Source organism: Gallinula chloropus, assembly GCF_964237585.1.
Source record: "Gallinula chloropus genome assembly, chromosome: 3".
Classification (NCBI taxonomy): Eukaryota; Metazoa; Chordata; class Aves; order Gruiformes; family Rallidae; genus Gallinula; species Gallinula chloropus.
In genome coordinates, this window is record NC_140087.1 from 107,722,153 (window position 1) to 107,735,108 (window position 12,956).

Sequence of the window (12,956 nt, forward strand, 5' to 3'; positions counted from 1 at the left end):
AGTAGGAAACAAGCATTAAATAAACCAGCACTGAGCATTGCTTGTCAGTGCTGCTGTGCACATTTGTTTTCTGAAAGCAATCCAAATCAGCGGCCAGAAGAAAACATTTAGGAGAGAAGGAGCTCTGAAAGTGCAAATACTAGCAGGTTTAAATCCGCTAACAACCACTATACACCTAGCAGTACTGGTGATACCGAGAGTCTCAAAATGGACAAGCTGGGAAAGGGTTCTGCATTCAGAAGAAATGCCTTGGTTAGGTCTTGGCAACCAGCCACCACACCTCTGGGGCAGTCAGGCTCAGCTCCATCCATGTCTCTCAGCAGCACCCAACGCAGAAGACCTGTCACTGCACAACCAGCTACCCAGGCCTGGCCAGACGAGCAAGAGGCACGGCAGCAGGACCCAGTTCAACAGGACAAGATCTGGAGGGAGATTGTGGTGGCTGAACAGAGAGGAAGAAAGATCTGGTAAGTCACTCGCTCCAGTTCATGCCTCTTCTAAGTCATCTTGTTAATGGCACTGCTGCTCCCCAACAGTCTTTTGGTTTGATCCAAAGCCTTCATTATCTCAGGAATTCTTCTTCTGCGGGGGCTTTGGATCAGACCCTAACACCTTTCTTTCTAATATTCTAATATATTCTGTTTTCCTTCAGTGGACAAAAATACATGCTAACACATCCTGGCACACTGGGCTTAAGCTGAAAAGAGATGCAAAGTAGTGCACGCCAAGTATCTTTTAGCTTTATAGAGATTCCCACAATGAAGATAGAAGTGTGCCAACATTTATAATTTATTGCAGACATACTGATATTATCGCTTCTCATACTGGCTGAAGTGGAAGCTGAACAGAGTGTTCTGCCAAAATACGATTCTGTATTCCCAGTCTGTAAATCCACTGTACATGCCCCACTCCTGCAGTGCTCCAGCAGACTGCACTGCACACACACAACCCCAGCTTTGATGTGTATACACAAGTGACCTGAGGGAACCTGAATTAAGATCCTCTCTGTCTCTGCCACGTGTCTCAAGCATTTCTGTTCATACTGCTGTACGCAACATGAACACGCCTATTGGAAGAACATCCTTAGTAGAAGTAAGATCAGATCTACTTCCCACTGCACACTAGCCAAGCTCAAGGAAAGGTGAGAAAAAGAACATTGATCTCTCTACTTTTTAGAATGGGAAAATAAACTATCTAAAAACTCCTGTCCTCCTCTACCTTCTGAAGGACATACATGTCACACCTCTGATGTCCCCAGAGATGCATTGGCACTTACCTGGCTCCTGTTCCCTGAGGGAAAGGGTGAGGACAGGAGCCTGACTTATGCAAAGCCAAAGCCATGGTGGCAATGTGCCTCTCAGCTGTGCACTGAGACTCTTCCCAAATGCACCTGGCACCTTCCATACCCCTTCCCTTGTGAGGTACGGCACTTTGAGGGGCTCTCTCTCTGTGCCTGCTCAGAGGGCTTCACAGTCACAGTATTGGTGCAAACTTACTCTCGTGGGTAAGATAACACATCACACAGCTAGATGCATGTCCTGCTCTCCAGTCAGACAGAAACTCTTCAACAGAGTAGGACCAACATGTGAAGGACAGGTGCCTAAAGTTGGATTTATTGGACTACATATGCCACAGCCTGCAGAGAACTGTCATTTGGGTTCACATTCCCATTCCAAAAACAACAACAGGGAACAGCTGCAAAGTGTCAGTGGTCCGACTTGGAGTGGGTATAGGTAAATGTCTGAGACTCAAGCATTTCTCAGTAATTAGCACCATCCAGTAAGACCCAAACCTAGTATGTTGAAAGCAAAACTCAGATCTTCCAACTCCTCAATTTGCTCCTAGCACAGCTGCCTGGCCGCAGAAAATACTGCTGTGGGTGTTTGCCTGCAGCAAATACAGCTCTGGGAATTCCTACCAGGGACTTCTGCCAGCAGACCCTTGGTCATATAAAAAGCAAGAAGTTGTGTCTTACTCAAAGCACGGGACAGAAGTTTGCTAGAGCGCCTCAGGATTTTGCTAATTCATCTGCATTTGCAAAGGACATGCTATTCTCTTGTTCCTTTAGCAAAAAACCCAAACCCACTCCTAATGTAGTCTGGACTAAATAATAAATAAAGGGGAATAAAGAAACCACCACAGAAAAGGCAGATGTCACTACAAAGAGTTTGCAGGTGTAAGAGCTGGGCTGTAAGTATCAAAGTGGTTAAGTAGGTATTCAAATACAACCAACATTAACTGTTTTATTTAAAACCAGAAAATGTTATGCTGCATTTTTTACTTTTATTCCAAGGTGCCAGAACTGGAGTTTCCTAAAGGACTATGACCAAATGGTAAGTTTTGAACAAGCATTCGACTGTAATCCAGGGTCTTTACATCATAGAATGATAGAATCATAGAATGTGTAATGCCGGAAGGGACCTTTAGACGTCGCCTAGTCCAACCCCCTGCAGTAAGCAGGGACATCTTCACTAGATCAGGTCGCTCAGAGCCCAGTCAAGCCTGACATTGAATATCTCCAGGGATGGGGCCTTCACTACATCTCTGGGCCACCTGTTCCAGTGATCTACCACCCTTGTATTGAAGAGCTTTTTCCTAATATACAACCTAAATCTCCTCTTTTCTCGTTTAAAACCGTTACCCCTTGTCCTAGTGCTACATGCCCTCATTAACAGTTCTTCCCCAGCTTTCTCATAGGCACCTTTCAGGGACTGGAAGGCTGCAATAAGGTCCCCCCAGAGCCTTCTCTTCTCCAGGCTGAACAAGCCAAACTCTCTCAGCCTGTCTTCATAGAAGACGTGCTCCAGCCCTTTGATCATTTTTGTGGCCTCCTCCGGACCTGCTCCAACAGGTCTTTGTCCTTCTTGTGTTGAGGGCTCCAAAGCTGGACACATCAATTTGAACAAGACTAATATTTCAAACTGAAGCACACTTCAGCATAACCAGCAAATGCTTTAACTCTAACATATTTAGGAAAAATAAAAAGAGAACTGAAGTGCCTTTCATCTGCTACCTACGCACAAAGAAACACAGCATATGCATGTGTTCAGTTTCTTTTAGTACTAACAACTCCACAGAAAGGCAAATGCTCCGAGAACCAGCTTCCTGGGAGAAAATTTATTAAGATAATGTCATCATGCTGAAATGCAAGCGACTTATTAAAACTGAAACAAAAAGCCTCCCGTGTTACAACCATTCTAAAGCAGGCTGACTTCTGCCCCAGAACACATCTGAAAATTATTAATTTCCCCGTGTTATGCTATTCCATTTAAGACAATGGGAAAAAAACCCCAATCATTTCACTTTAGTTCTTCAATGCTTTTGTGTGCATTCAGTATGGTATTTTAAGTACATTCTAATTTCAAAAGCAAAAGGGCTAATAATAATAATGTAAGTAACTTGTGTTTTTGTAACAGGCAATGGATGCAATTCTGAAAACTTATTAATGTTGTTTGATCTAGGGCAAGAAAAAGGAGCAGAAGCCGCTGCCAGACTATATGCCTGTGTTTTCAAGCACCATTCCCAACTCAACCAACCAGACTATTGGCAGTCGAATGAATACTGAACATGGCAGGGCTCTGGTAAACATGGATTACTTCTTCAGCAGCGAAGCACGAAAGAGGAAACTTGAGGGTGAGCTCCAGCCTTCCTAGTGCTTCAGTAAAAACAGTGGTAGCAAATCAAGCTGAATGGTTCTTGCCAATAGACTTCATGGAACTCAACTTAGGAAGTCAAAAGTTCCTTTTTCTGAGAGAGACCAATACTACTCTGGCATGGATTTTTTGGGGGGTTTTTTATTTTTTTTTCAAGAGCAAACAATGCCACAGGACAGTCCTCTTTGTATTTCGGATGACTGTATACAGAGTTATCAGAAAGAACAAGATTGTAGCCGAAAGTCAATTTCTTCCTGAATTCTTATCTCCTGAAAATAAACAACTAATAGAGACCTGCTCAGATAAGTCCCGACATAAACAATGTACTTTCAGTTCTGAAAGTCAGCGCAATAAAATGCAGCAGCTTATCACCGAACCACAAATTGGTTTGGGTTGGAAAGGACGTTAAAGATCACCTAGTTCCAACCCCACAGTTTGTTATGTTTCGTGTTTAGCCAAGGATTCATCAGCCTCTGTCATCTGCATGTTTAAGCTTGTTCTAAGGAATAAAATTTAAGACATGTGAGATGTGTCCTGTGCTTTTTTTTCACCCCTCCCTGCTGGAAGAGGGAGACCAAATTTTTTTCACACCAGCTTTCATTTTTGTTTCTTTAGATTAGCTGCTCTCCAATTCCCTTCTATTACTCTCTTTCTCTGGTTTAGCTAACACAAACTCACTGACAAGGAAGCAGCTGACACTCTTAGGATTTGAATTGAACAAGTTCATAGTTCCTAAAATCTGTGGTTGCCCAGCGAAACCATCATCAAGCTAAACTGGCACAATACCTAAAGCCTGTTTGCTAGGGTATTTTCGTTACATAGGCACAAACTTTATGACCTGTTGTTCTGTAGGGAAAAAGCAGCAGAGTGTGGTGGATATATATACAATATCTACCTTTTGAACTCTAGGTAGCTTCTGAGGATCATGCTCAGTCCTAGGTGGAGATCAACATAGAAGCCATTAGCATTGCCTCGATACAACAGGCCGCCATCTCTCACCAGACTGAGGTGGAGATGTGCATACTTATGCTTTGCAACTAAGGTTCATTGATTTGGTGGTTAGAGGTCAGCAGCAGCAGGCAGTTCGAAAGCATAAGAGGTGGTATGGCACAGTGGGGTCACTGTCAACATCCAAGTGGTCTCTTGGAGAAAAACTCAAAGACACTGTAGAAAGAAGAGCCAAATCCCACTCACTGGAGTCACAGCACAAAGCAGTTCTCCTCCTGGCTTCCTTGACACAGCAAGATCTGGAGGATTAAGGCTTTCAAGATGACAGTTAAGCTACCTAAAGAACGAAGATCACATCATGCAGTTAGCTGAGGGGAGCAGGACTGATGGCACTCAGTGTATACATGAACTGTGGTGGACAACTGTGCTCATAAACACCAAATGTTAACCTAGTCCTTAAAAAAAAACAACTTTCTCGTTCAGCTAAAATACATTCTGCTCTCTCCTGCAAGCAGAAAACTGTCCCAGAAACTGGTTTATCTTCTCAGATCTGAAAGAGGGAGAGGAGAGAGCAGATAAGGCTTTTCTTGTCCCTGTGCTGTCCAGAGCTTGTTCCAAAAACTGCACAGGCCACTCAAAGGCTACATACTTACTTGTGATTGCATAACACTGAGAAGCCATTACACTCGCATGCCTCACTCTGAGACACACTGAGCAGCCTCAACTCTTGCTACGGGTTACAGACTCAGCCCTGAGCGGCAGAGGCCCAGTACCTGCCAGGCTGGAGCTCCCATTCCCAGGGGAACGTTGCCTTCCAAGGCACGGGGCCTTGGTTTCGCCAGCCCGCATCACCCCGTGCGCCCTCACCTCCAGGGGGCACTCGCTCCACGCCGAGCAATCCACTGCGAAGGGCACCGAGTACAGCAAGGCCGCGTTGCGCAATTCCTTCTCCATTTCCAGGGACACTAAATAATTCCAGATTCTTGACTCTGTTTGCTGTGTGTGAATCCAAAGAATCCCTCTCCCACAGAGTTCCCGCAAGCTAGAGGGGATGGGAAGGCAGGCGGTCCATGTAATCGTTCCGTGATTTAATCTTTCCACGCAGCACTGGCATCGTTTTAGCTGAAGTACATCTCCCAGTTTTGGCTGAGGGCTTCCATGTCTTACCCCGAGGATGTGGGCAATGAAGCAGAGCCTAGAGAAGCAACGATGGTAACTGGAGCACGGGAAGATCTGGCTTGTGATGAAAGATAATAAAAGACTATTAAAGTTTAACCTGAAGAAGAATACACACTCCGGGAAGAGGGTAACAGTCTTTAGACACACGTATAGTGCTGGAATGAGAAAGGGAATAATTCCTCTCTGGGAACAGGTTGCCCAGAGAGGTAGTGCAGGCCCCATCCCTGGAGATACTCAGTATCAGGCTTGATGTGGCTCTGAGCGACCTATCTAGTGAAGATGTCCCTGCTTACTGCAGGGGGTTGGACTAGGTGACGTCTAAAGGTCCCTTCCAACCTAACACATTCTATGATAATTCGTACTTCACATGAGTGGTACACAACAGGTAAAATAACAGGCTTAAATCATAGCAAGAAAGAGTCATGTTAGCTGTTTGGGAAGCTAGTGGGAAGGCTAATACAGCACTGGAATCAATTCCTTGAGCCATCTCCACCTATGGTTAAATTCGTACATCCATCAAGAATTATGTATTTAACAGGGTTTGTCTTTTACTGTATAAATTGAATGAGCATCTGAAGAGTTGTTCACCATTCTCCAATCTACACCAGAGTTACTGGGATCATGTTTGGAAACATGATTTTTGAAACACTTTCAAAACGATTAAAAAATCCTACTTCAATTATACCACATTTAAATTGACTGCACCTCTAAAATACAGATTAATCCCCTGATGAATTTGATAGGAAAATACATTTCTAATTCTTCTAACTACTCATATAGAGAATGCCTTTCACACAGCCCATATATGACTCTTCACTCACACACACCTGAGAAGCTTGACTAGTGCCCTCCTCATAGCCACGTAAGAACACTTTTCCAAGAGCAAATTTACGTCATTTGTGATGTCACCTGCAGGAATGTCAGTAACTAATTTTCTTTCAACAATTTCAGGAAGCCTTTACTAATGAAGCGCAGTCCTGATCGTGTCCTTCATCAGTTAATGCATGCGTTAGAGATGCCAGGCATTTCCTGCAGCAGGGAGTTGCAGTATTACATGTACATGGCACACTAAGATCCTTACACATCCCTGCACTCCTTCTCAGCTGTCCTTTGCACGGGTCACACCAGCCCCATAGATCACAGCAGGGAAGTGTGTGGGTATACCTGTAGTGGAGCCAAAACGTACATGGATTTTTGGCTCCATCATCAAAACGTGCAACATTGGAAAATGTAGGTCTGTGTCTTGCTGTAAAATCACAGAAACCCACAACTGTACTGACTCTTCTGGTGCAGAATTAATGCTATTACTTTCTGATTCAGCTGAAAAAACTCTAAGATACTGGTGGGCAATAACCAGATAGTAGCAACTCTGTTCAGCCCCAGAACTCCAGTTCACTCCTATTTCCTGTTGAAATCAACAGCAACTCTTAAGCACTTCACCTCTTAATGACTATGTCTAGGGGCAAAATAACTGTTTAAGGAACAAAAGTTCCCATGTGGAGTACACCTGATATTCCACGTGGTATGGAAACAGTGTGTTGTAATGGACACCTTATTTTGTTCAATTATTACACTTGGAAATGCAATTTCATGCTGCTGCAATTAGCCCTCCTCTGGTACCAGGCATTACCTTTCCAAAGTTAGTCTGATACCTCTACCCGTACAGCAACCTCCAGAATACACCTTTTGAGAATATCCGAGGTCCTAATCAAAACTGCCTTAGCATCTGCAAGTAGAAGGCAGCAAACAGATATTCTCTAGATGGCCTTCTCATCCCAAGTTTAAGAATAATTTTTCTTTTACCATAATTAACTTTGCCAACTAATCCTTATTTACATAAGCAGAGTCTCTCAGAAAGACTGGATGGTAACAGCACTGAAATCTGTAAATAATCAGTGGAAACTCCATTTATTAAAGAGATTGTGGAGATTGTGCTGTAAACTTCTTGTAAAGAGTTCCTATGATGTATCACTTGTGCTTCAGTTTTGTAAGCTTTTTTTCCCTTTTGCTGCCAGATTTCAAACAAGAGATTATACATGTTTAGACAATTCATTTTCTGTATTCCTTTCCCCTACAGAGCACAAGTGGGTAGCAATATTAATTTAATTCTTCAGTTGGATATGCTGCTTTCTCTGGTAGATTTTTGAGGAGTGTAATATTAGTTGTAACTTGGTACACAGATGTTTCCAGTGCTTCCAAATTTTGTGTTCTCATTTTGAGTTCTGCTTATAATAAAAAAGTGTGAAATATATTTTAAAACAAAACACCACATATATAAGTTCATATAAATCTGTATCTCTCATGCTTTTAGAATAGTCTTTGTATATGGTTCCCAGCTGGCATCTTAACTATAAAGTTAAGACTTCCAAAGTTTTGGAAGATCAATGATGATTGTTGTTCCAAGTGTGTTTCTTAGAAACCGTACTTAGAACTGCTTCTTGACCTTTAAATTACTCTAAAGTAAACGAAATAACTAAATGGGTTTTCTTATGGAGAAGGTCTCAGTGTGCTGTGAAAACTACCGCATAAACACTAAGATTCCTAGAGCAGGGAAGAGAGAGGGTAATTATGTATGAACATTAAATGGACAGCACTGCCCGTCCAGGCATGCTGTGTTTGCATGTGTTGTGTACATACACATTCACACTGTTTGCTTTCTATAAGGAACACTCTATAGAAAAAAATGCTGAATTGAAGTTCACCTTAAAACAGACGATAGTTTTTTGAAGTGGGGTTTGTTGGTTTTAGAAATCAACAATAACTTGTTAGGGCCTGAAGCTACTTTTCCTAAATCCTGCCCAGACAAGCCAGCAAACCTAAAGGAAGATGACTCTTATAAAAACTGTACTCGCTACTCTGAATCCACATCAGATGTGCGATTCCCCCTTCAGAAAAACTTCATGTTTGCTTAGATGAACACCTTGAAAACAGTTGAACCTTCTCCAAGAAACCAAGTGGTTCTGCCAAAGGCTGAAAAGGCGCTTGCACAGCTCTGACAATCACAGCACTGTCCACAGCCCTCTTCTGTCACAGGGCACAGAAGCCAGAGACTGACTGCAGTTTGTAACCTTCTGAAAGCCGCTCTCAGCAGCTCTGTGTATCCACAAACCACCAGTACTTAGGGATGGAATTTTCAAGTATCTGGGGTTACAGCCTCACCTCAGCACAAGGGCTTTATGCCACATGGATGGAGCCAAACTGCCACAAATGTCTCTTAACCCAGGGAATGTCAAGAGGAAGGTTTCAGTCAGCATATACTGATCAATAAATTGCATTAAGTGATCTGCAAATACACATGCGAAATAGCTATAAAAATGAGATTTGGTTTCACTTTAGGGCTTCAGACTGATCACTTCAAACTTACTAGTGACCAATTATCATCACTGGATATATTTTATATAATCCATGAATTAATAAATGTGTTCACACAGCAACTCTTAACTACAGGTATTGCTATGAAAGAGGAACAAACCAAACCAATGATGGAGCATAGAGTATGCAACTATGTCTTGGATTTGTGTGGCATGGTTTTGGTAGCCATGGAGTGGGGATGTGTACAGGGATAGCTTCTGCAAGAAGCTGCCAGAAGCTTTCCGCATGTCTGACAGAGCTCCAAGATGGACCCACCACTGGCCAAGGCCAAGCCCATTGGCAACAGTGGTAGCACCTCTGGGATAACAGTTAATAAACTAGTAGCAGCTTTTGCAGCCAGAGAGAGGAATGAGATGATGTCAAGAACTCTGCAGGCACCCAGATCAGTGAAGAAGGAATGGGAGGAGGTGCTCCAAGTGCCAGAGCAGAAATTCCATCAGAGACACCCAAAGGATGCTGTGACCCTGTAGGAAGCTCACTAGAGCAAGCTCCTGGCAGCATCGCAGCCCGTGAAGACAGGAGCCCACACTGGCACTGGTTTGCTAGCAGGATTTGTGTCTCTCTGGGGACCCACATTGTAGCAGTCTGGTCCTGAAGGACTGTGCCCCATGGAAGGGACCCATGCAGGAGCAATTGGTGAAGAATTGCAGCCTATGGATGGACTCAGGTTGGACAAGTTCATGGAGGACTGTCTCCTATGGAGGGACCCCATGCTGGAGCAGAAGCAGAGTGTAAGGAGTCCTCCCTTGAGAAGGAGGGAGTGGCAGAGGCATGTGATGAACGAACCCCAACTCCCATTCCCCATCCCCCTGTGCTGCTGGGGAGTAGGAGGGAGAGAAAGAGGCAGTGAAGTTGAGCCTGGGAAGAAGGGAGGGGTTTAAAGATTTAGTGGCTTGTCTCATTACTTGACTCTCTTTTGCTTTGGTAAAAAAATCAGACGATTTTTCTAAATTGAATTTGTTTTTCCCATGACGGTAATTGTTGAGTGATCTCTCCCTGTCCTTATCTCCACCCACAAGCCTTTCATTGTATTTCCTCTCCCCAGTGCAGCTGAGGAGGGCAGTGATCGAGGAGCTTTGGGGGGCACCTGCATCCAGCCAGGGTCAACTCACCGCAAACTAACATAATGCTTATTAGAAGTTATATGATTGTCTGTCTTAAAAGCCAAAAGAACCAAAACCACATTTATATAAACTTTTCTCTAGCAATACATACGAGTGCTGACACACCACTAGCAGTGTTTCTCCACAGGGCTACTCAATCCCTTTTCACTGAAAAGCAAACATCACAGGGTGAAAGCAGCACACACAAGTGTTTCAAACCTGGTGAGACAGCAATCTTCTTTGCTGGAACAAGTATGATTATACTGGAGCTGCTCCTTGGTGCTGGTAGATCCATCTGCACACTCTGTGAGAATCATCAGATCTCCAGCAAGAACACAGGAGACATCACACACCCAGCCCTTTGCAAGGGCTGCCATAACTCACACTCTAAACTCTTACCAGGGCCTCTTCTTTGGCCCTAGGACAGTACCAGTTCCAGATCCAAATCACAGAATCATAGAATTGTAGGGGTTGGAAGGGACCTCGAGAGATCATCGGGTCCAACCCCCCTGCCAATGCTACAACGCAACCTCCTCTCTGGGCTGCAAGCTCAATGTAGGTTTTCTACATAAAAGGGACAATTCATGACTATGGAAATCAATTTAAGGAGTCCCAGTACAAAGTAGTTAATACATTTTGTACTCTCATACTCCTCGTCCCACTTCTTTGGTTTTGTTAGGTTTTGAGTTAGGTTCTTAAGCCCGTGTTAGGTACTCTAGGCTCTTTCAGTACTACTTTTTAGCTAACTATATTACCGTAGATAATATGCTATTACCCCAAATGGCCTTCAGTTAACTGAATAAACTATTTCACAGAGCAAACACTGAGTCAACAGGGCTTGGGTTTTCTTTTTGCCTACAGTACTTTCATTCAATTTGTGATGCCTCTGTTCAGCCTAACATCAAGTAAACCTTATATAAACACAGCCATGTTTTCAGTGTGCCACAAATATATATAGCATACTGCACGTAAAACCAAGCAACGGCATGCAGCATACAATGTTTCCTTTACACTCCTATCATGCAGACTTGTACAACATAACCTCAAACATGAGGTATGTATACAGGGATCCACTGTACTTCTTTACTAAGTGGAGGTTCTTCAAATCAGAGTTCAAACACTGTTGCTCAATCACCATATAATCTCCTTATCGATGGTGAGCTTTTGTGACAACTCTGCACCATCCTACTACTCAGCAGAACTAACAGTCCTTGGGCACTGCAAGTGTCTTCAGTAGATAAAAAGAATAGAAAGACTAGCTAGAATCTCTTTTTTTTTTCTAGATCTTGGTAATTTTTACCTTGTTTTTACCTTGATGCCTCCAGGTGCAGAATGGCACCTCAAATATGCAGCTTGCAAATGGAATGAAGTACATTAAACCAGTTATGTTGCCCAGAAGTGACCCCTCCAGGCCTCTAGGCCAATTCCCTTCTCAAAGCAAGACCAACATTGATGTTACATCAGGTTACTCAGGACTTTATCCTGCTGAGTTGTGAACATCTCCAAAGACAGAGATTCCAGACCCTCCTGGCTTTTCCAGGAAACTGAAGTTAGGTTGTCCAGCCTGTCATACTCTGGATTCTCCTTCCTGTAAGATGCACCACTTGTCTTTTTTCCAATCATCTGGGAATCTCCTCTGACAACTGCAGCCTGCCAAAGATTAAAAGATGGCCTTGCAATGATGTCAACCAGCCATTCTGGCACTCAAGTTCATCTCATCTGGTCCATGAAGAAGTCTTTGTTCAGTTTGCCCCTGCAGTCCCAAAACCCACCTTCCTCTTCCATGGTGTATTTCACTTCCTGCAACACTAGGCTTAGGGAACCTGGGAGACCTCTGAGTGACCTTTTGAGTAAGAACTGAAACAAAACAGGCAGGGAGCACCTTGGCTTTTCCCACAGCATTAAGGAGGTCCCCATAGCTGCTCAACAGTCTGCCCACATCCCTTGTCACCTTTCTGTGTTGTCAAAGTACCTATGGAAGCTTTTCTTGGTGGTGCTCACATCTGTTGCAAATTTCACCTCCATCTGAGCTTTGGTTCTGAACTCCACGCCCTCATGCCTGGGCAGTGCTTCCATGCTGCCTGGGTAGCCCATGCCTCCTTCCATCTTCCAAACGCTACCTTTTGGCGCTGCCCGTTCAGGCATCCTGCCCCCTGCCATCCCTCACTGGACAGGACTGCTTTTGTGCTATGAGCACGTTGTCTTTGAGTATCAAAGGCATGCTCCTGTTGCCCAACACCCCCCCCCCCCCCCCAGTTTCCCAGGAGATCCCAACAGACCAGTTTTCTGAACAATCCAAATTCTGTTCTTCTCAAGCCCAGAATCTTTGCTCAAAACATTTGCATTCATTACTTCTTTTGGGATCTTAATCCCTGGAGTCACTGCTGCCAAGGCTGCCCTTGACCTGCACACTGCCCACCACTTCCTCTTGAGTAATCCAGCATCTGGGTAAAAAAAAAAACCAACCCCTTGATGCCACACAAAAATTGTCTGGGCTGCCTTTACCCAGCCAAGTGGCTCTTCTAGAAAAATTCTGGTTTGACTTTTTGTCTTTGTTATTATATAAAGATTAAATTTCCTCCTTGTTTTTTTTTCCAATAGAAATCAACATCTGCATTCCTATTTGAGGTGCAGCAGAGATAAGCCACTGCCCATCTGCTGCGAAACAAGCAATCTGCACAATAGATTTGAATGTAATTAA

The 12,956-nt window shown here is 43.7% G+C and overlaps 1 protein-coding gene across 1 annotated transcript; it reads left to right on the forward strand.

Moving 5' to 3' along the window:
* Nucleotides 1-207: 207 nt before the first annotated feature.
* On the forward strand, nt 208-3,653 carry CIMIP5 (ciliary microtubule inner protein 5; the record flags this gene model as incomplete). Its single annotated transcript, XM_084262232.1, has 3 exons — nt 208-467; nt 2,294-2,333; nt 3,462-3,653. The coding sequence occupies 3 exons, from the start codon at nt 208-210 to the stop codon at nt 3,651-3,653; spliced, it is 492 nt and encodes a 163-aa protein (XP_084118358.1).
* Between the last annotated feature and the right edge of the window lie 9,303 nt (nt 3,654-12,956).